The sequence below is a fragment of the Spermophilus citellus genome (assembly GCF_964194105.1).
Source record: "Spermophilus citellus genome assembly, chromosome: 13".
In the NCBI taxonomy this organism is placed as follows: Eukaryota; Metazoa; Chordata; class Mammalia; order Rodentia; family Sciuridae; genus Spermophilus; species Spermophilus citellus.
The window spans coordinates 61,037,335-61,058,791 of NC_138193.1; the positions used below are offsets into that span (position 1 = coordinate 61,037,335).

At 41.0% G+C, this 21,457-nt stretch overlaps 1 protein-coding gene and 1 long non-coding RNA gene across 9 annotated transcripts in view; both read right to left on the minus strand.

Annotated features, from left to right (window-relative positions):
- Nucleotides 1-21,457, minus strand: part of LOC308632264 — a 167,755-nt gene that overhangs the window by 101,997 nt on the left and 44,301 nt on the right. The window lies entirely within an intron of this gene.
- On the minus strand, nucleotides 1,656-2,681 carry LOC308632262 (heterogeneous nuclear ribonucleoproteins A2/B1-like; the record flags this gene model as incomplete). Its single annotated transcript, XM_081264197.1, has 1 exon — nucleotides 1,656-2,681. One exon carries the CDS (start codon nucleotides 2,679-2,681, stop codon nucleotides 1,728-1,730), a length of 954 nt encoding a protein of 317 aa, XP_081120323.1. The 3' UTR covers nucleotides 1,656-1,727.

A 21,457-nucleotide genomic window follows, 5' to 3' on the forward strand; every position in this document is an offset into this window, starting at 1 on the left:
GGCAAATTACAGACCCCAAGCCAATCTTTTATGGAGAAGGTCTGAGAGCAAGTGGTAGCCTTTCAAGTGCTTAACCATAGAGTCATAATCTTTATGACAAATAGCCTCTTGCTTTGCAGTTACGGCTAGTTTACTATGCATATGGCTAAGCAAGGGCCCCTTAAAGTGGTCAGGGACTTTTTCCCAAGCCCCCTCCCAGGTGTCACATCACTCCTTTTTACTGGTCTTGTTAGAGGGGCAGCATTAGCCCCACAGATCACTCGAGCTTCCTGACCAGCTGCCAGGCTGTAAAACACGTGGAGCTGGGGTGGTCGATCCAAAGACATCAACTTGTCACTCTTGATGATCATTCATCTGCAACAGAAATAGCCCATGGTGCCTCAGAGATCGATGTGGAGACCACCGCTCTTCAACATTATTGCCACTAATTATTAAGATGAATGCGGTGATTAATGGGAGCGATGCTTTTTCACTTTATGCAAATGGCGAGCTCATGCATATACATGGTGGAGGGGGCTCACCAACCTGGTGCCCGGAACATTGCCGCTCAGCCCCCTTATTCAGCTGTCACTGTGACCCAGGTGCAACGACTTAGAGCGATTTAAAAAGAAATGCTAAAAATGAATTGTTGATCAGCAGCCTCAGGCAGCTTTTTGGAAATTCCCTTCTACGAGGGCTGTGCTTTGATTAGGGAAAGCTAAATCAAGGCAATAACCAGGGTTATTAAGGATGCTGTGTTAGCCTGTGGTCCTCTGAGTTAGTGTTGTCTGGAGGAGGGCGTGGGTGAGGAAGGAGAAAACGCAACTTGTGTTGTGATGATACGGTAAACTGAGGCCAGCCAACCTTTCTGTGTCTTAGAGGGGAGAGTTCCATTGAACACTATAAAACCCCTTTTAACCTTAAAAACCATAGGAGTCAGGGTAACTGAGATATGAGCACGTGGCCTTTTGTTTTCTATCCAAAAGGAACATTTTATGACATGAGGACTCCTAATATAACAGATCTTTCATTATTTTGTTATATTTCTCATGCATATACTTCATTCATTTAGCAAAGATTTCATGCATGATACAAAACTCTCTCCCCTTTTCGCACCATAAGTATTCTCACATATAATACTTAGCACAGTCTCCACTTACTTGCTTGTGTCTACGATGTAAGCTCTCCAATGACTGGCACTGAAATTCATTGTACTTTATAAGTGCAGTGTTTGACCTGCTAAGTATTGGGGGGAAATAATTACAGAAGAATTGAAGAAACAGGTCCTGCTCTGAAGTCCCTTCCAGTCTATGTAGAACCAAAACCTACACTCAGGAAAACAGCTAAGTAGCCAAGAAAATGTCCCAATGAATGAGGCACGCATGTGTAGCCACTGTGATTCCTAAACAACAATTATCATGTTGAGAAATGTGTAGGAAGAGGAAACTTTACTAAGAATTTCAGAACACAACAGGCAATTTCTTTTTTTTTTTTTAACTGTCTCAAAGGCTTTTATTATTTTTTATTTTTATTTTTACAATCCTTCCCCCACAGTTAGGTAATGTTATTAAATAATCCAATTCATTCCCAAAATGGCTCTCTGCATCTGCTCTGGTGTCTTCTGCCATATCATTGCATATTTATGCATGACTGAGATAAGAGTTCAATAACCTGAAGCTGTTCAGTTACCTTTGGGCTCTCATCCTCTCCTATTTATACAATGAAGCTCAAGGCAAATAGGATGAAGCTCAGTATCGGCTCCTCCCACCATAACTCTCACTTCCTCCAGGACCATAATTTCCTCTACCACGTAGTCGCCCCATGTTTCTGCTACCCAAGTTTCCACTCTTCATTAGACTATATTTAGAAGGCTGCTGGTTATAATTTCCAAAATCATTATAACTTCCACTTCCATAATTTCCTCCTCCATAGTTGTCATAACCACCTCCATAGCCCCCACCCCGGTTTCCATATCCACGTCCTCTACCACCATAGCCTCCTCTTCCTCCTCCATAACCAGGGCTACCTCTAAAATTGCCACGTCCAGCTCCTCTTCTATATCCATTAGAGCCATCCCCAAATCCACGTCCGCTTCCATATCCATCAGATCTTCCTCTAAAGTTGCCTCCTCTTCCACTCCTGGAACTTTGGACTTTCTGCATTTCTTGTCTAGACAAAGCCTTTCTCACTTCTGCATTATGACCATTGATGGTGTGGTATTTTTGCAATACAATCTTGTCCACAGGATCATGGTCGTCAAAAGTCACAAAACCAAAGCCTCTTTTCTTTCCAGACTGCCTATCCGTAATTATCTCAATGGTGTCAATTTTTCCATATCCTGCAAAGTAATCTCTAAGGTGGTGTTCCTCGGTATCTTCTTTAATCCCGCCAACAAACAGCTTCTTCACAGTCACACGGGCCCCTGGTTTTCCAGATTCCTCTCTTGCTACAGCTCGTTTTGGCTCAACCACTCTCCCATCAATGGAATGAGGTCTTGCAGCCATGGCAGCATCAACCTCAGCCATGGATGAGAAAGTTACAAAACCAAATCCTCTTGATCTTTTGCTTGCAGGATCCCTCATAACCACACAGTCTGTGAGTTTTCCCCATTGCCCGTAGTAGTTTCTTAAACTGTCCTCCGTGATTTCAAAACTTAAGCCACCAATAAAGAGTTTACGGAACTGTATCTTTTCTCTCTCCATCTTGGACTCAGTGGTTTCAGCCCGATTTCCCGCAGGCAAGTGAGATAAGAGAGATCTCCGAAGATAAACACAAACCGGACTCATCCTAGCGCCGTAGTGAGAACTGCCGCTGAAGAGCACCTCCACAAGGTCAGGCTGCTGCTGCTGCTGCTGCTGCTGCTGCTGCTGCTGCTGCTGCTGCTGCTGCTGCTTTTCTAGAACCTTCCTCTAGGACTAACTCCAATTTATTTCTCCCTGCTCCTCCCTAATCTCTCCCCTCCCTAATCTCAGGGAAATGGGATTACCTTTTTCCCCCATTTTAGGCAGATTTATCTGTCCTTGAGTTCACACCCACCATAGGAATGAAGTAATCCAGGCTTTGGGGAGGGTATCAGAAGATCACAGAAAGGACTCTTTCCCAAATTAACAAGTGAATTATAACTCCAGTCAGAAAACCAGTGGAATGTAGCCTTTTGAATCACCTCTTTAAAAGTCCCGTTCCTGCTGATGGGCAGAATCACAGCCTTTAGGACAGGTGTCCCCTGTGTTTCTCCTTTACTAGCAAAAGCAAAAACCACCTCTTTTTCCTTTTTTCTCAAAACCATGTCCTCATTATTGATTGGCATCAGGGACAAGGACCAAGCTTTTAGCAACAAAAGGAAGCTTGCCGCTGTGTTTTGGGCATGTCCCTGGCATGTTCTCAGCCCACAGGCAGAGTCAACTTTCCTTTGCTCAGCCAGTTTCATGGCAAATTGGTTGTGCAAAGGAGCTGAGTACAAAGTATCATGCTTCAGTTTGTGTCCACTTGGCCTGTTGTGTATATTTTCTAGAAAATGCTGGGGTGGTATGACTGTACATTTTGAAGAAGAGTAAGTGGGGGGCTAGGACAGTGGCCCACGCCTGTAATCCCATCGGCTCAGGAGGTTGAGATAGGAGAACTGTGAGTTCAAATCCAGCTTCAGCAGAAGTGAGACACTAAGGAACTCAGTGAGATGCTGTCTCTAGCCTGCACAAGGCCCAGGGTTCAATCCCTAGCACTCTTTTTTTCTGACTCCCTCTGCCATTTTCCCCTCCGTTCACGTGAATGTACACACTGGCCACAGCATCTGGAAAAATTGTGGTAATTCAGCAGTTTGGTAACAGAACAGCAGGATTTGGGCAAGGTATGATGAGTAAGTATACTTTCAACCCGGAATATCCTACATGGTTGGAAAAATTACTACCTCTGCACTGAGATTGCTCCAGACTGCAGAGGCACACAGCTGTAGGGACTCAGATGAACTAAGAACCCATTGTGGAAGCTCAGTTGTGTTTTGGCACACATAATCAGGAGTCTCTCTGTTTATCCAGGCAATTTCTTTTGATAAGACATTCTTGAACCAGAAGGGAACTTGAGTGCCTAATACCTAGCCTTCAGGCCCCAAACCAAACATGATACCCGTCTTAGTCCATTCACTGTTGCTGTATCTGAATTCCACAGAGTGGATGATTTATAAAGAACTGAGGTTTATTTAGTTCACTGTTCTGGAGGCTGAGAAGCCCAAGAGCATGGTGCTGGCATTCACTTAGCATTTGGTGAGGGCAAAGGGCATCAAATGGCAAGATAGAGCAGGCACATCAACAAGAGTTTGCTTCTGTAACAAAATCACTCTGTCGATAACCCATTAATCCATGAATTAATCCATTCATGAGGGTACACCCCAGAGTTTCCCAGAGTTTCAACCCTCAACTATCTTTACCATATGAATTTGGGGATTACAGTACCAACATATGAAATTTAGGGGACATATTCAGACCAGGACAGAATTTTATCCCTTCTTAAGGTGGGGAATCCACATGCTTTGCTGGCTATTTTTAATAGCCCTCAACCAACGAACTCTTCTGCCCATCCATATGAAGCCCCTTCTTCCACACTGACTGAATCTATGTGGGTTATGGCTACTGTTTCTCTGCTGTCTGAAGTTGTACATACTGAGAGCCCAGCATGCACAGTTGTTTGGGTTACCCACTTTAGAACTGATGGTACCACTCAGACTCATAACCTGGTCAGCACCACCCTTAAAAACAGGCTCCCTGGAGAACTGAATCACAATCACAAGTGACCAAGCAGCCATTTCATACCTGTCTCAGATACCCCATAGGGGAAATTTCTCGTCCTCCATTAGGACCCTGGGCTGGGGGAAGCTAGATCTTTTCCTCTGAAGGAATTCCAAACCCAGGATTGGATGACAGCATCCATCCACCGTTGGGTAAGTGCCCCCGTCAGGTCAAGTCTGCGTCCTAGGTCTGCCCCTTCCTGCCTATGTGAGAAGCCTTTGGTCTTCTCCCCTTCCAGATGGAGAATGACTGTGTATTCCTTATAGAGTTATTATGAAGAATGAGGGAGATAAAGCAGGGAAGGAGCCAGCACGTGGAAAGTATGAGATAAATGAAACCCAAGTACAATTTTCCCCTCTGTCTGCAATGGTTGGCTTAAGGAACGCAGGCAAATGCTTAAATCATCATTCTCATAGGGACCAGAAGATATCCAAGTTCTGCTTTGCCTTTTCAGCAGGCAGGATAGTCTCCTTATTGTGGTCACAATGACACATAATGACTGCCACAGTGGATCCAGCTCAGGGGTGTGTGTTTTCATTTTATCAACATTTTGTTCTAACTTCGACATTTCTGAATGGACAGGCTAATTTAGTAGGACATCAGCATAAACGCTACTGGAACATGTTGCGCAAAGACTTGCAATTCAGATGATACCATCCCAGCCTCTGCTGCCTCCCTTTGCTTAAACCTGCTTGCCTCCCCCTGCCTGGATCCCAGGGCGCTCTGGCCAACTCCTAATGCTGATGAGGAGGACCGGTGAGAAGGCTGGAAGCCACTATTAGTTGAATGTTTAAACAGTGTCGATTTGGCAAACCCTGAAAGAGGAATAGAGAATTATTCACTGTCAGAATGGCCGTGATGGACAAAGTGAGAAGCGGGCTGAATTTCAGTCAGCTTTGGTCTCTACAGACATCTTGCCTCCCAGTGGACAGAGACGCTCAGTTATTACTCTCCACACTGTACAACAGGAGGCCTATCCAAGCTCCATTGTCTACATACATTAACATGCATTTTCCATTATTTAAAGGTAGCTTTTAAGGAAGTATTTGTGGGGATGATGGATGCCTCTCAAAGGACCTCCTTCTGTATTCCTCCTGTAGGCAAACCCCCCTGCTGGCCACATCTGCATTTGTCATGAGAAAGCCTGCTTTCACCAGCTTCTCCAGCTCATTTCAATTCTTGATACAGTGGATGCTTCTCAAAAGACGGAGTCTCCCAGGACTCAGCTGGAGAACTGAGTTAAGTCCTCAATCCCTTGCTTGGCTTCACTTCTGGTAGCCTGACTTAACCATATTGCTAAACCTTGGCTGCTGTACGTGATGTTTGACAAGGGGCCTTCTCGCTAATGGTGTTCAGGGCAAGACACAGAAAAATAATCAGGATCCCCCACCCCAGCTTCTCTATAAAAATTTGGAGTGTGAAACGAAAACTTTAAATGTATTGCTGCTTCAAAGGGTCAATCAAAATTGTGGAGGAGACCATGAAGACCTCTAGCCCATCACCTCACTCCAGACCTGAGCACAGAGAGGCTCAGAGAGGGGGTCCTAGGATGGCCAATGGTGGAGCCGAGAGGAGTTAGATGACCCTCTCTATTTCCTATACTCCACACACAGTCTCAGAGTAGAGAGAGAGCAATCCATGGCCATTTCCTTCCATCCCTACTTTCTCTCTCTCTCTCTCTCTCTCTCTTTGAGGAGGAGGAGGAGGAAGAAGAAAGGAATCATGGATGGAGTATGTTATATATGTTATATAAAGGAGGAAACATCCAAAAGTTTTACACATTTGTATTGAAAGTGTGCTTGTTCAAGACAGAGGCTTTCTTTTCTTTTCTCTTTTGACTAAGGCATAGCACACTCTGGGCAGGACCATACAGTCACGTAGCACTGTGGTGTGTATGTGACCTTCTTGAGGGATCATGTCTAACTCTGAGCCTATGGAGTTGCAAAGCCAGTGGAATGACCATCCAGGTGATCATGAGTATATTGCATGTAAGAAAGAACCTCCAACTGCCTCCCTCCTGGCCCTCCTGGGATGGACTTTAACTCTACCACAGGGCTTTCCATTTTGAACAGAAGAAGAAGTTGAGGCATAAAAAGAAGGATTCAAAGAACAAAGGGAGTAGAAAACGAAAGAAGAGAGAGAAGTGGAAGGAACACAAGGGAAAAGAAATACCCAGTTGCCTGTTAATCTCAGTTCATTTAAAAAATTATTCCCAGAAAAAGCACCAACAAGGGATAGCAGGGCAAAGGGATTCTGGGTTGGAGAGGAATGCTGTGGAAATGCACAGCCCTCAAACATGTGTGAAGTAGAACTCAAGCCACTTGAATGAGTGTGTGGCCCTGCCAGCTTCAAGAGCGCCTAGTGAGTGCTGAAGAGAGGCTTCCCAATCAAAGCTTGAGATTTTCAAGTCTTTATTTTCACCCAGAGACAACCTCACTGCGCACACACTTCTTTATGAATAGGTCATATGGCTTATTATTATAATATGGTTGTAGATAATTGTTGGATTCAAAGTGAAATGAGCTGGTAAATGCATTAAGGAGTTCAGCATATTTTCCTTTTTAACAAAAGTTGCTTTCAAAAGACACAGGAACTCTAGCTCTACCAGATGAAATCACAGAAAAACTCAGAGGCTGAGTAAAGTCCTCCTTCTGATTAGAGTGGCAGCTTTACCTGTGCATCCTCCCACATTTAAGGAGGTTAATATTCAGTAGGATGGAGCAATGGTCAAGGAGGACAAGTGGGGCCACCAAAAGGGTCCTCATCCCTCAACAGGGTTATGAGGTACACAGGAGTACTGGCCAAGTGATCCAGCTTTGCTGCACAGAAACTGCAGGTCTGGAAAGGAATTTTTATGATTGGCAGGAAAGATGTGAAGCAAAGATCCCTTCAATGAACAGGAGCTAATGATAGATGAATGAGTATAAGTGAGCCTGGGTGCCCAATTAAGACATCCTGAAGAAAGGAGGAGAAACGCAAGAAGAATTTGAAATGGTTGCCACATTTGAAACCTTCAAAAAAGACAACAATATAAAAAACAATGTAGAAAAATTTTAGGGGCTACTTGTCTTGAGGTTGGAGGTTCTTTCTCACATGCAATATACTCATGATCACCTGGATCTGCCCTTTACTGCATGTGGGACTAAAGATTTAAACACACTATTCAACACAGAATTATGTAGTTGCAAATAGAGAATGTTTCCCTCAGTATATTTTGTGATCATATTCTTGACATTATATAGAAAACAAAAAGTATTTTCTGATAAAGCTAGAAAAGAGATTCTCCCTGTTCCCCCAAGGAAAAGAAATTGATATATATTGTCCCTTCTGAGTCCAAATTTGATCTCTTTAAAATGCCAGTGCTTGTCCTGATCCTCCATTATAAACAGAAGCTAGGGCAGGAGGAGTTTGTTAACAGCATAAATATTAAAACAGCACTGGGCTTCTGCATGTCAACAGCACACACAGTACAACCTAAGAATTAGGCAAAGCACATCTTGCAAGTCTACACAGATGTGCAAGGGTATGTAAACTACTTTCTCTATTTCTGGATTCTAAAGAAATCTCATTTGTAAAAACAGTTTATCCTTCCTCCCTTTTCCTTAGCACACCCTCTCCCAAACTTCAACTACACAGTTCCTAGGACCACAGATATAATACTTCTCCTTAATATTTCTTTCCTGCTGCAAAATGCCAAATTTATCTCACCTTCTTTGCACTTGATGAACAAGTTGTCTTCTTTTTAAAACTGAAGGTCCAGTTAAATAAGTAAGATATTTCTATTTTCCCTTGATATAGTTGTTAAACAATTCCCGCACATTGGCCACATTTTTGGGAAAACTGTCATTGGAATCACAAAAAGTAATTTGGGGAAAGACCTCTGGACAGTACTCAAGAAAACTGTCTCAATTTCGTGCCTGGAGAGGATATGCACAGTACAATAGACACCCCACTATGTACCTGCCTTCCATCAGAAGTTGAGCAAGTTCATGAACACTGAGTGGTTGAGTCTGATGACTAGTTGTGATTTATTGGGAGCTCCTGTTCTCCTTTACTTCTTAGCTGACCTTCCCCTTCCCATTTTTACCTCAGGTTCAAAAAGCATTTTTGAGAGACTACTGTAGATGGTAAGTACTGTTCAGGAACTTTCCTTTGGTCTCTTTCAAAAGTCTTCAGATTCTGAAAGTCGCGTCTCTTTCCATGATACACAGCTTTGGTCATAAAAACTGAAATTTAGGACTAAAATGAGGCTTTAGAATTAATTTGTATCTTCTGTTCAGCTATAATGGAGAAATAGAAGGAAGTTATATTTGTTCACTTAATAGATGGAAGGTTCTCTGCAGAGATAATTATCCATGACCAGTCATTTTTAAAAGATTTTTTTTTAAGCAGACATGCTTCTGAGAAGCCTTTTATAACTGCTACGCTCCACAAATTCATGATCATATATGGATGAAACCAACTCTAAAATATATGGGAAAGGAACTAAGAGACAATGTTGGAAAAAGTTTTAAAATAGCTTACAACTAAACTATAGCTTATTGGTTTCCATAAATTAAGAATAAACATGAAGTAGGAAAGGCAGTGGAATGATATGGACATCATTACTCTAAGTACATGTATGAAGTCGCAAATGGTGAGACTCTACGTTGTGTACAACCAGAGATATGAAAATTTGTGCTATATATGTGTACTATGAATTGAAATGCACTCTGTTGTCATATGTAACAAATTTGAATAACTTTTTTAAAAAGAATAAACAAGAAAATCTCAGAACTAGACATTTTCTAAGGTCCTTGGAAGCTCAGACCAATCATGATCCCATAAGATCAAGACTTATATTTGGCTTATACATATTGGTTAATAAAATGTTGAAATACTTCCATATTATTCCAGTTATTGGACAGTGGCTGTCTTGAGCCCACTGATCTCCCCACCACCCTGTCCTGACATGGTAGGAGACTCTCTGCTCCTGTGCTATGGCTGGTATCCAGATCCAATGTCTATTAAATGCTTTTAATTTCACCCTTATATAAGATATGGGTCACACATCTACCCTGATTCAAAATTTTGGAGTGCTTGACTATCCTTTCAATCATCAACATCATCAGTGTCATACTACAAACCTACAAAAATTTTAGTACTTTTCAGTGAAGGGACAGCCATTTATGCATTCGTAGTCCAAAATACAACTTATACATTTGAAAGACACTTCCTAAAGTGAGTTAATTGCTTTCCTGCAGACCCTTTTCAGTGTTTTAGCCATTGGGATAAAATTTGGAGATGGCTTCATAGCTGTGGCAGCAGAATTTTTAAAAATCTATCTAATGGCATGGAACTATGAATTAAGGAAGAGTTCATCCCATCCCACTGCATCACTTTCTTAAAGTTTCCCTGGGTACCAAGGTAGAAATTATAGTTTTTGATTGCTTGATGATTCAAGAGGTATAGATGTAGATTGTACAGCTAGACTTGTTTCCTTTTCTAAACTTACAATATAGTTATATGCATGTGCATGCACACACACATATACATATATACATATACATTTGCCCCTTAAAAAGCACAGGATGCACTTCCATGGTGGCCTTGCTATAGTTGGCTGGCTATTGCAACTATCGACATGGCCCTGGTTTCCAGGGAGGTATCTCAGCAGAAGACACAGGGATATTACCCAACCAGTCAGTAAATATTTACTTTTAGATTATCTGATTTGTGCCAAGTACTTTTCCAGAATAGGATCCCTGCCCTTAACCAGTTTACATTCTAGAAACTAAAATATAAATAAATCAATAAGCAAAATAATGTTAGGCCCTGGAAAGTTCTATGCAGAAGACATATTAGGCAAAGGTAAGACAAAGTAACTAAGATTGGTCAGGGAAGAATCTGAGGGTAGAACATGAGCTCAGACTGGTGATAAAGTGCAACTATGTGAAGAATTGGAGGAAAGAGTCTTTTAAGGAAAACAAATGACAGGTGAAAAGACTCTGAGATAGCTGTGAGGTTTTAATGTGTGTTAATTATAGAAAAAAAGGCCACTATGGCTGGAGAGGAGTGAAGAAGGTAAAACTAAGGGAAATTAGGTCATAGAGCTAGGTAGGGGGGTTTGCTTCCAGCAGCATGGCAGATAAGCTACTCTGAAAATCCGCCTGCTGCAGAACCCCTAGTGCAGAATCAATTACAGCATATTTTAATGCCCTACTGAAATTGCATGAAAATAAGGTAGATCCACATGGGTGAAGAGCTGCCTGGTGAACTGAACCAGAGTGGTGAGCTAATGGAGAATATGGGTCTGCCCTGGGGCAAATGCTATTAGGCATCTAGAACCCTGGGGATTAACGGTCACATGGGGGAATGGGAGACTAGATATGCAAGATGGGAAGGTGATCACTAGGCCCCCCAAGCTCAAGGAAACAACAGAAAAAACAGTCACAATGGAAACTCTTTCTAAGCAGCACTGTGAATTGGAAAAAGATATGTCCAGGGGTCCAGTGTATTCCATATTGGATAATAAGGAAACTTCACCTGAAAAATAAAATTAAATGGCCCTATGTGTGCCCCACTGCATGCCAGTAAAATGAAACACGAATTTCCTTATAGGGATACACCTTCTATCCAAGTCCCTCAGGATCCTACCTCAATAAAATAGGTGCTCGTAATTAAAAATTACCAAATTACAAGAGACACCAGAAAGAATAAACCAACCATCAGACTTCCAAGAACTTCAGGTGATGGAGTTTCCAGATATAGAAAAAACAATAAAATATTTAAAGAAGTTAAAAATGGAACAGAAAAAAAATAAACAAAGAACAGTATTTCAAAGAATCCATTTAAAAACCATAGAATTTGCTGGGCACAATGCCTATAATCACAGTGGCTTGGGAGGCTGTGGCAGGAGGATCACAAGTTCAAAGCCAACCTTAGCCAACTTAGCAAGGCCCTGTCTCAAAATAAAAAAAAAATTTTAAAAGGACTGGGAAATGTAGCTCAGTGGTTAAGCACCTGTGGGTTTAATTCCTGGTACCACCCCCCAAAAGAATTCTGGAAAAGTAACACAGTTCATATTAAAAACTCAATGGATGATTCCCATTGACAAGCAACCTGGAAAATTCAAAAAGGGTCAGTATTAGGGGAAAAAAAAAGTAGAAGGAGAGGGAATTATTTTAGATTTTTAAAAGTCTAGAAATGACATGATAACCCAATGCAATTTGTGAACCTTGATTGGATCATGGTTTTTAAAAAGTGTTACAAAAGACATTTTCTGGATAATTAAGGAAACAGGAATAAAGACTATAAATTACAATATTAAATTATTCTAAATGTTCTTATTAGAAAGTTGTAACCAGTAAGATGTTATAACCAACTGTATAATTCTGAACTGTGAATGTGCACGTGCGTTCGTGTGTGTGTGTGTGTGTGTGTGTGTGTGTGTGTGTGTGTGATTGTAAGTTTCAGGAACCCAGCAAGCAGGAGGAGATGAGATTTGCTTTTGGATAGAGACTTCATTCTTTTTTTCTTTTTTTTCTCACAATTTTTCATTGGTGCATTGTAGTTGTGCACAATGATGAGTCACATATTCACAATATAACAATATAATTTGACCAACATGGCTCCCCACACTTTTCCCCCTCACTCCCTACCTTCTACCTCTTGCTCCCCCTTCCTCTACTGATCTCCCTTTGATTTTCATGAGATGTGCCCCATATTTCTTTACCTTTCTCCTCTCTAGCTTCTCTATATGAGAGGAAAACATACAATCCTTGACCTTCTGAGTTTGACTTATTTCCCTTATCATAATCCATTTTGCTGCAAAAGACATAATTGCATCTTTCTTTATGGCTGAATAAAATCCCAAGGTATGTATGATCACATTTTCTTTACCCGTTATCTGTTAATGAACACCTAGGCTGGTTCCACAGTTTGTCTATTGTGAATTGTGCTGCTAAAAAGCGTGTCACTGTAGTAAGATGATTGTAATTCTTCAGGATAATTACCGAAGGAGGGTATAGCTGGGTCATAGGGTGGTGCTATGCCTACTCTTTTTTGTTCGTTTGTTTTTGTTGTTCTCTTTAGTTATATGTGACAGCAGAATGTATTTTGACACATCATATATACATGGAGTATAACTTCTCATTCTTGTGATTGGACATGTTGTGGAGTTACACTGGTTGTGCATTCATATATGAACATAGGAATGGTATGTACAACTCATTCTACTGTCTTTTCTATTCCCATCTCTCCTTCCTTCCTCCACTGTCTGTCCAGTCTGGGGAACCTCCACTCCTCCTCCCGACCCCGTGAGTCAACATCCACATATCAGAGAGAATATTCAGCCTTTGTTTTGGGGAATTGGTTTATTTCACTTAGCATGATAGAGATTTCATTCTCTACCTCCAACAGAGGTGATAGAGAGAAGACATCAGGAATTTAGCTGAGCTGTGCACCTTGTCAATTTTATGTATTTTTTCTACCAGGCAGGACTCTACATAAGATTTATTTGCAAAATGCATTCCACTTTAAAATAAACTCTAAAACCTCTTGACATCATAATCTCTGAGGTTTTAAAAAGCAATCATTATCAATTATTTATATTAATTTATAAGTATATCTTATAAGATAACCCCCTTTTTAAAGATTTTTTTAAGTGGTGGATGGACACATTACCTTTATTTTGTTTGTTTGTTTTTATGTGGTGCAGGGATCGAAGCCAGTGCCTCATGCATGCTAGGCAAGTGCTCTACCACTGAGCCACAACCCCAGCTCCCAGATAACCCCCTCTTAACTTGTTTCTTCATAGTTTTTTTAACCCCCTCTTAACTTAAGGCAAGTTTAACAGTCATATTCCAAATAAAGTGTTAAGAGATGTCAGGTGCCCATTACTCCAGATCTTGGAGAAAACCTAAAGGTTTTGGGAGACTGACTGCTGTCAGATTGGGATTGTTGAAGTCAGTGTCTTGCAAGTGTTTGCAAGCAAGCACTTTTCTCTCTAACTGCAACCATGCCCCTTCTCCACTCAATGTGACTCTTTTCTGTAACTCTGAGACCTCCCCCAAATCTTAGGATTCTGGGGAACACAGTTGGCAAAACACTTATTATTTAACAGTTTTTACCACAGAGACAGTTCTAGTGTCAGCTGGGGTGAACACTTTCTGTAGGGCCTATTTTTGGAAGTTGTATAGAACATATAAGTGGATGCCAGAACCCTAACTTCTACTTCTATAAAATGGGGTAGTGATCTCATGAGACTCCAGTGAGAGACCCTAACATAAAATCACTGACTTTGTCTGATAACACAATAAATGTCGAGGTTGTTGGGTTGTATTCCCTGTTGTTTTCACCTCCAATCTAAGATCCCAAGAATCTCCAGATGCCATTGATTTAAGTAAATGTTTTATCTCATTAGCTAATATTAATATATATTTATGATAACACAACACTTTCTAATTTAGTGTCACAATTTGAGTACAAACTTTCTTTGTACAAGGAATGAAAGACCCTCTCTTGGCCATATACAGCCATGCTTAGCATCGCAAAGATGGAGGATTTTATAACCAGGGTTCATGATGATGATCTCTGCATCTGGGATTTGACATGATTTGGAGGCATGCCAAATGAAACCAGAATTTCATCTGGGTTTTGGCCAGGGTAAATGCATCATTTTGATATCTCACAGAACATGAAATAGCATCTCAAGAATGTAGTTAGAATGCTTTCTATGGAGAGAGGATCGCCACCAGGCTGAGATCCCTGCTTATGCACAAATCAGCTAATTGGCCTCTCCAGACTTTGAGAAGTCTGTGATATCTTCTAAGACAACGTGGCGATTTCTTCTGATTTTGGCTGCCTGGAAATGTGCACAAGAATGAATTCATTTGGTATTCTGCAATTGTGGAGCTATTTCAACACAGGGTGGTTCTCAAAGTTTGCTGCATGGTAGGATCATCTGGGGAGAACAAGTGCATCAAAAGCCAAGGTGTGGGGCCCAGGCTCCTACATCATTTGGAGTCTAAATAAATTCCGTGTGGAGCCAACTGTTTTATGGAAATATTAGTGAACAAATATAAAATTTAGCCCCATGTGTTGCCACCAGTATAAATAACTGAAGTGAAAAATGGATGAACAAATGCTACACAGCCCACTCGTTTTACACGTCTTCAGACAACAACCCATATGTCACAATTTACCCTACCGTTTAGTAGCTATAAAATATTTTGATAGGATGGCCACATGCCCATTTCAGAAAAGCTAAAATGTGAAGAAACATGTAGATCAGAACTCTGAAGACACGGTATTATTATTATTATTATTGGTGACTAGAAGGTAAGTGTTCCTTTGCTGTTTCACCCACAAGTTCTCCATTTTTACTTAAAATTGGAATTCTGACCTCAAGGTCTCCACACTCTGAGGACCAGCAGCTTTGCGTCACCTGAGAGCTGTCAGAAACGCAGAGTAGCACATACCCCAGACTAGCTCACTCAGCATCTGTGCCTATAACAGCACCCCAGGTGACTCATATACACGTTTAAATTTAAGAGGCACGTTGTAAGACTCCACAGGGAGAAGAAAAGATGGGCAAACAAAACCAAGTGCTAAAATTTAACAACTCGAGGCTTAGCTATTTTATACACTCCCTAATCAGACCCTTTAAGCAGAGTGCTTGGATTACATGGAAAACTTTGAGGACAATCATGTCAAGCACCAAGTGGAAGCCAGGCTGATGTGCAGTGTCTTTACATTATACATTTTTTTCCCCTATAGATTCAGTTACCAAGAATGTTGACAAGGTTGAAGGTTCTTCGTCACAAGTTCACCAGCTCCTCTGATTGCTTACTCACCTGAAGTTACTGTGCTTGTCTTGTGACATCACGATTGTTGCCATAGCAATCAATTACAATTTCATAAACTGAGAATTGAGATCACAGATGAAGGATATGCAACAAGAGTTGATATGTCCCTAAGCAGCCAAGTTTCTGTGTTCACACAAATGTCTCTGTAAACAGGAAAACACAAACACTAAACAGTACATGCCTGTACACACTGGGAATGGTGGGTACCAGGAGAAAGAGTTTGAGATGGTCACTAGTTAACAGTTGTGTTTTTTTTTTTCTTCACACTGTAAATGTTCTTTAATGCTTCAAGACTTGCAAAATTTCTGAAACAATGGGGAAACCTGTCAACCTACTTTTGCACGTGACTGTAACAAACTCTACCTTTTGCCTTCTCTAGGTTTGGAGAACTACAGTATTTTGAGCCAAAGACATATAATTGTAGGGGCTTCCAAATGAAACAGGCTAACTTGCCAGAAGGACTGGTTTCTCTCAGTACTCTGGAACAGATGGAAAATACCAACCTCTTCACTGACCAAAAAACACACGCATGATTGTGCCTTTTTATAGGACATCTAAATATCAGCATGTTTTGTTCAATTCAATGTATATTCTGACACCTGCTATGTGAAAGGTCCTCTGCAGCACCCTTCAGGGAGTATCCAGATATGTCATAAACACACCCACTGATGTCTCACAGGGCACGTCATTTACATGGTACCTGACACATTCAGTACAATCCTTCTCACTTCAAAAGCAAACTGTGGCAAAGAAAGTAATGATAATGATAGTAGCAGGTAATATATATCAAAGGAATACCTTCCAAGTGTTTTTGAATTTGACCATATGACTTATTCTTAACCTCTGTTTTCATCTCCTAATTTTATAAGTTCCTTTTTAAAGATGAGGAAGCTGAAGTACATAGAGATTAAATGACTCTCCCAAGGAATCATCAAGAGAGAAATTGCCAGAATTGGGACTGTTATGGTTTAGATGTGAGGTGTCCCCCAAAAGCTCATGCATGAGACAATGCAAGAACGTTCAGAGGTGAAATGATTGGGTTATGAGTGCCTTAACACAATCAGTTAATCTCCTGATAGGCATTAACTGAATGGCAACTGAAGGCAGGTAGGATGTGGCTGGAGGAAATAGGTCACTGGGGGTGTGACTTTGGGGTTTATATTTTATCCCTGGTGAGCAGAGATCTCTCTGCTTCCTGACTCCCATATCCTGAGCTGCTTTCCTCTGCCATATCTTCTGCCACAGTGTTCTGCCTCACTTTGGGCCCAGAACTATGGAGTCAGTCATCTACGGACTGAGATCTCTGGAGCTATGAGCTAAATAAATGTTTCCTCTTCTAATTGTTCTTGTCAGACCTTTTGGTCACAGCAACAAGAACAAAAACTGACTAAAACAGGGATCCAGCTCCAATCCCCAATCCCCAAGTCTGTCAGCCTTAGATTTTATAATTCAGTGAATGACCATAAAGTCTAAAAACATTAATAATGTGATTTTTTCATCTATCAATCTAACATCAATAAACCATTTATAATTTATTTACCTGCCACCCTCCAGTGTGTATGTGGGGGGTGGGGGGTAGATAGCAGTGGTAGACTATTTTTTCAGGAGACCTTCTCCTGAGAGCAAGAAGCAAGGTAGAGTATAAAGAGCACCCACTCCTATATAATCTTCACAAAGTTGCTAGAACAGAATATCAGACAGGGAAACTTAAACAATGGAAATTTATTTTCTCACACTTCTGGAGGCTAGAAGTTTAAGATGAAGGCTGGCAGGTCGAGCAGATCTGTTTTTTTCCCAAGGCCTCTCTCCTTGGCCTGCATGGTCTTCTTTCTGTGCACTCGTACCCCTAGGGTGTCTTATAAACTCTCAGGGAGGTGGTTAGACAGGGCCAGGAACTCTGTTCAGCTCATCTTCTCCTGGGAACCCCACCAGACAGTAGGCACAAACCTGTAACCTTACATGGTTATAGGTTATTTGTGTGTGCGTGCGTGCATGCATGCACACACGTTTACAGGAACATACAAGCCCTGCATTAATTACTTAAAAGGGGGAGAATGCAAAGGAATAAGGAAAACACAAGTTAGGAAAGTAGTTTCATTAGCTAAAAGTGGAGGACACCCAGAGGACTTTTATTTCTTGGTCTTCACGGTAGAGATGCAGTTGTGAATTTCATCGATCTCTACGCTGCTCTGTTAGTCAACCTTCCATCGCTATAATTATCCCTAAGATAATTAACATATGCAGAGAAAAAGGTGGATTTTGGCTCAAAGTTTTGAAAGTTCCAGTCCAGGATGAGGTGGACTCGTTGCTTTGGGGCTCTGCGGGGGTGTGCCAGATGGCAACGATGGGGAGCCAGTGACAGAGCCAATTTCACTTTATAGCCAGGGTGAAGAGAGAAAGAAGGGGCTGGGACCCACAATCCCCTTTGGGAATATGTCCTCAGTGACCTAAGAACTTCCCACAAGGCCCCTCCTCAAGGCCCTCAGCACCTCCCAACAGCACCACCCTGAGGACCAAGTAACCAAGGATCAAATAACATGGCACAAAGAGACTAAGCCATGTATCTACACATCAGCTGCCCTCTTGCTAGATTGTGTACACAAAGTATTGGCAGCTTCTAATTTCAAGGGAAATCTCTTTTGTTTTCTGGAACCTGGTCTTCATACATGTGAAACAATTAACAACAATTCCTCTCATTACATTAATACCATTGGTTGGTCACTTACTGTGTGCCAGATGCATGCTAAGCAGTTTTCATGTATTATATCACTTGACCCTCTAACAGCTCTATGAAGTAAGCAATGTCATCAGCAGCATTGTTTTTGCCAATGAGGATCCTGAGGCTAAGGTAGGTAAATAATTTCTCCAAAAATCATATGGTTAGTAAACAGGAGATTTAGTCCTCAACCCTAAAACTGTTTTATGTCAAAATCTTTGTTCTTAAGGTTGATGAATCATCCCCTTGTAGGCACGGAACCTCAAATTCTTCTTGAGGCCAGGTAGGTATGCAAGGGGAGAGAGCCCACGAGGCAGCTGGGAGCAGCAAATACACTGGTGAGCTATCAACTCATGTCTGTCTCAGGGCATAAAAGTTCACATTTTTCTAAAACAGTAGGCCAGCCAAATAAAATATATCCTAGGGCCATATTTGGCTAGCAAGACCCAGGTTCAAAGTTGAAGCATCATATGTTAAATTAAATTAATGTCACAACCACAGGAATCTTTAATAATCTTGTGCAGTTTGGTTTTCATCCAAGATTCATAGTTAAAGTAGTGGTTTCTCATGATGGATGAGACAGTGAGAATAAAAAAATGACTAAGACTTCATTTTTATTTTCTGTTTTTTTTTTTTCTTCTTCTTTTTGCAGCATTGGGGATTGAACCGTGGGCCTTGGCCATGCTAGGCAAGCACTGAGCGCACTATAGCCCGGCTAAGACTTCATTATTTATTCACTCAACAAATACTAGTGAGAGCCTTCTTTTGCTATGATGTGGGGTTAAATAATGAACATAACAGACATGTCTCATGCCTTCTTGAAGCTAGTTAGCAAGTGTTGCATGGATACGTTTCAAGAGAGACATGTGCAATTTTTCTCAAACTTAATTCCAGTAGTTTGTAAGACCCAAGTATTCCAAGGAACCATTTGGGGAGTGGTATAAACCAGGAGATATAAGATAACAATGCATTAGCTGAACAGACATGCCTTGTTTAACTCTCACAGTGATTAATTAACTAGGGAGACAAACCCACAGGGAGTAAAATGTGGCCTCCAATCCACACCAATCTTGTACCCCAATCTTGAGGTACATTCAAAATGGGACTCCTTAAGAATAGAATTACCAGATAAAATATAAAATTTACAGTTAAATTTGGATTTCTAAGAAACAAGGAATGCTTTGTACCATAAGTATGTCTCAAATATTGTTTAGGATATACTTACACTAAGAAATTTTTCTTTACCTGAAATTCAAATTTGGGAATAGAATCAATGGTTTGGTACCTTGCCAGTCATTTAGTCCCCCTCCCTGAAGGAATCTTAGACAAATGGCCAAATTTAATTGGCTATTACAAATTTTAATTTACTAAATCTGGCAAACTTACTCTAGGGACAACTAGCCAGTGGCCTGGTAGCAACTTATAAGTTTTGTTCTTTTTTGTTTGTTTCTAATGCAGAGAAAAGGAATTGGTAGTCATCTCCCAACTTTTTAGATTCTCCATCAGCAGAATAGTGATGACAGTAAAGACTATGTGATTCCTCAACTATCAGAGATGAATGGAAGAGCCGGGAGCAGTGGCACATGCTTCTAAACCCAGTGGCTCAGGAGGCTGAGGCAGGGTTATGGAGGATTCAAAGCCAGCCTCAGCAAAAGCAAGGTGCTAAGCAATTCAGTGAGATCCTGGCTCTAAGTAAAATACAAAAATAGGTCTGAGGTGTGGCTCAGTGGTCGAGTGCTCCTTAGTTTCATCCCCAGTACCAAAAGAAGAAGAAAAAAAAGCATGGAGGCTGAAAAACTATTTGGGAATAGAATCAATGGTTTGGTACCTTGCAAGTCATTTATTCCCCCTTCTTGCAAGTCATTTATTCCCCCTTCCTGGTGGAATATTATACAAATGGCCAAAGAAGTGGCTTAATAGACACCAGATTGGAAAAAAAAAATGCTTCTCAGGGACTGGACATAGGTCCTTCAATATCTATCTTGCCTCTAGATAAAGCAGAATAATCTAGAGGCTTGCTCTACAGAACAGCCATCCAAATATTGGCCAAAAGTCAGAGAGAAAAGAAAAAAGAATGAAAACCATCAGGTCACTTTTTTATTGATTTTTTTTATTATTACTATTATTTTACCATAGCCAATATTTACTATGGTTTATAGGTGCTAGAAAAAAAGAAAAAAAGAAAAAGTTTTACTATGATTTTACCAAATATTTATGTATTTCCAAAGGCACAATCCTGGTGATTTCTCAGACTCAGGGTTTCTTCCTTGGAAAACCTAGGGATTGGAATGTGGACCACTGCTGCCCTTTAACACCTAGTTGGGCCTCTCTGACGAGACTCTCATTGTGGTGATCCATCCCCCTTCAGGACAATCACAAGCAGAAGGGGGTAGTATGTGCAAAGCTTTCTGACCTGCACATCTTGATATTTGAGCTGCAACATTAAAAAAAAAAATCAGTCTTTACCTTAGGAAATTCCAACAGGAAAGAGCAAAGTTGAGGAGAGTTTCCAGAGCCAATTTTTCAGTTTTTCTTAAATCCAGACAGAAAACGTTTGAGACATAGGGAGCTGTGCATCTCTGATTTCCTTTCTTCACTGACAGATCCTTTGTCCTGAGGCTCATTTGCCCTCTTACTTGGATGTGCTCATGGCACCTAGGGATGGATGTGTTTGCATGTGAGCACATGTGTGTGCACATGTGTGTGTCTGTATATACACAGATGTGTGATGAATGCATTTGGTTCTACCATCACCCATGATGTGGCAAATTCTTTCTTTGTACCTTGTTTTTTTATCTTTCAGGGAAATATATATATATATATATATATATATATATATATATATATATATATATATATATAACTTTATGCATCTACTTGGCTAGGCCACAGTACCCAAGTACCCAGATGTTTGCTCCAACACCAGTCTAGCTATTGCCATGAAGGCATTTTTTTTGGGGGGGGGGAGTGGAATTAACATTTAAATCAGTAGACTTTGAGTAAAGCAGATTACCCTCCATAATATGAGAGGGCCACATGCCATCAGCTGAAGGTCTTTCTTAAAAGAAAAAAGACTAGAGCTTCCCAAAGAAGACGGAATTCTGCTAGCATCTGCCTTCAGACTCGAGCTACAGCAT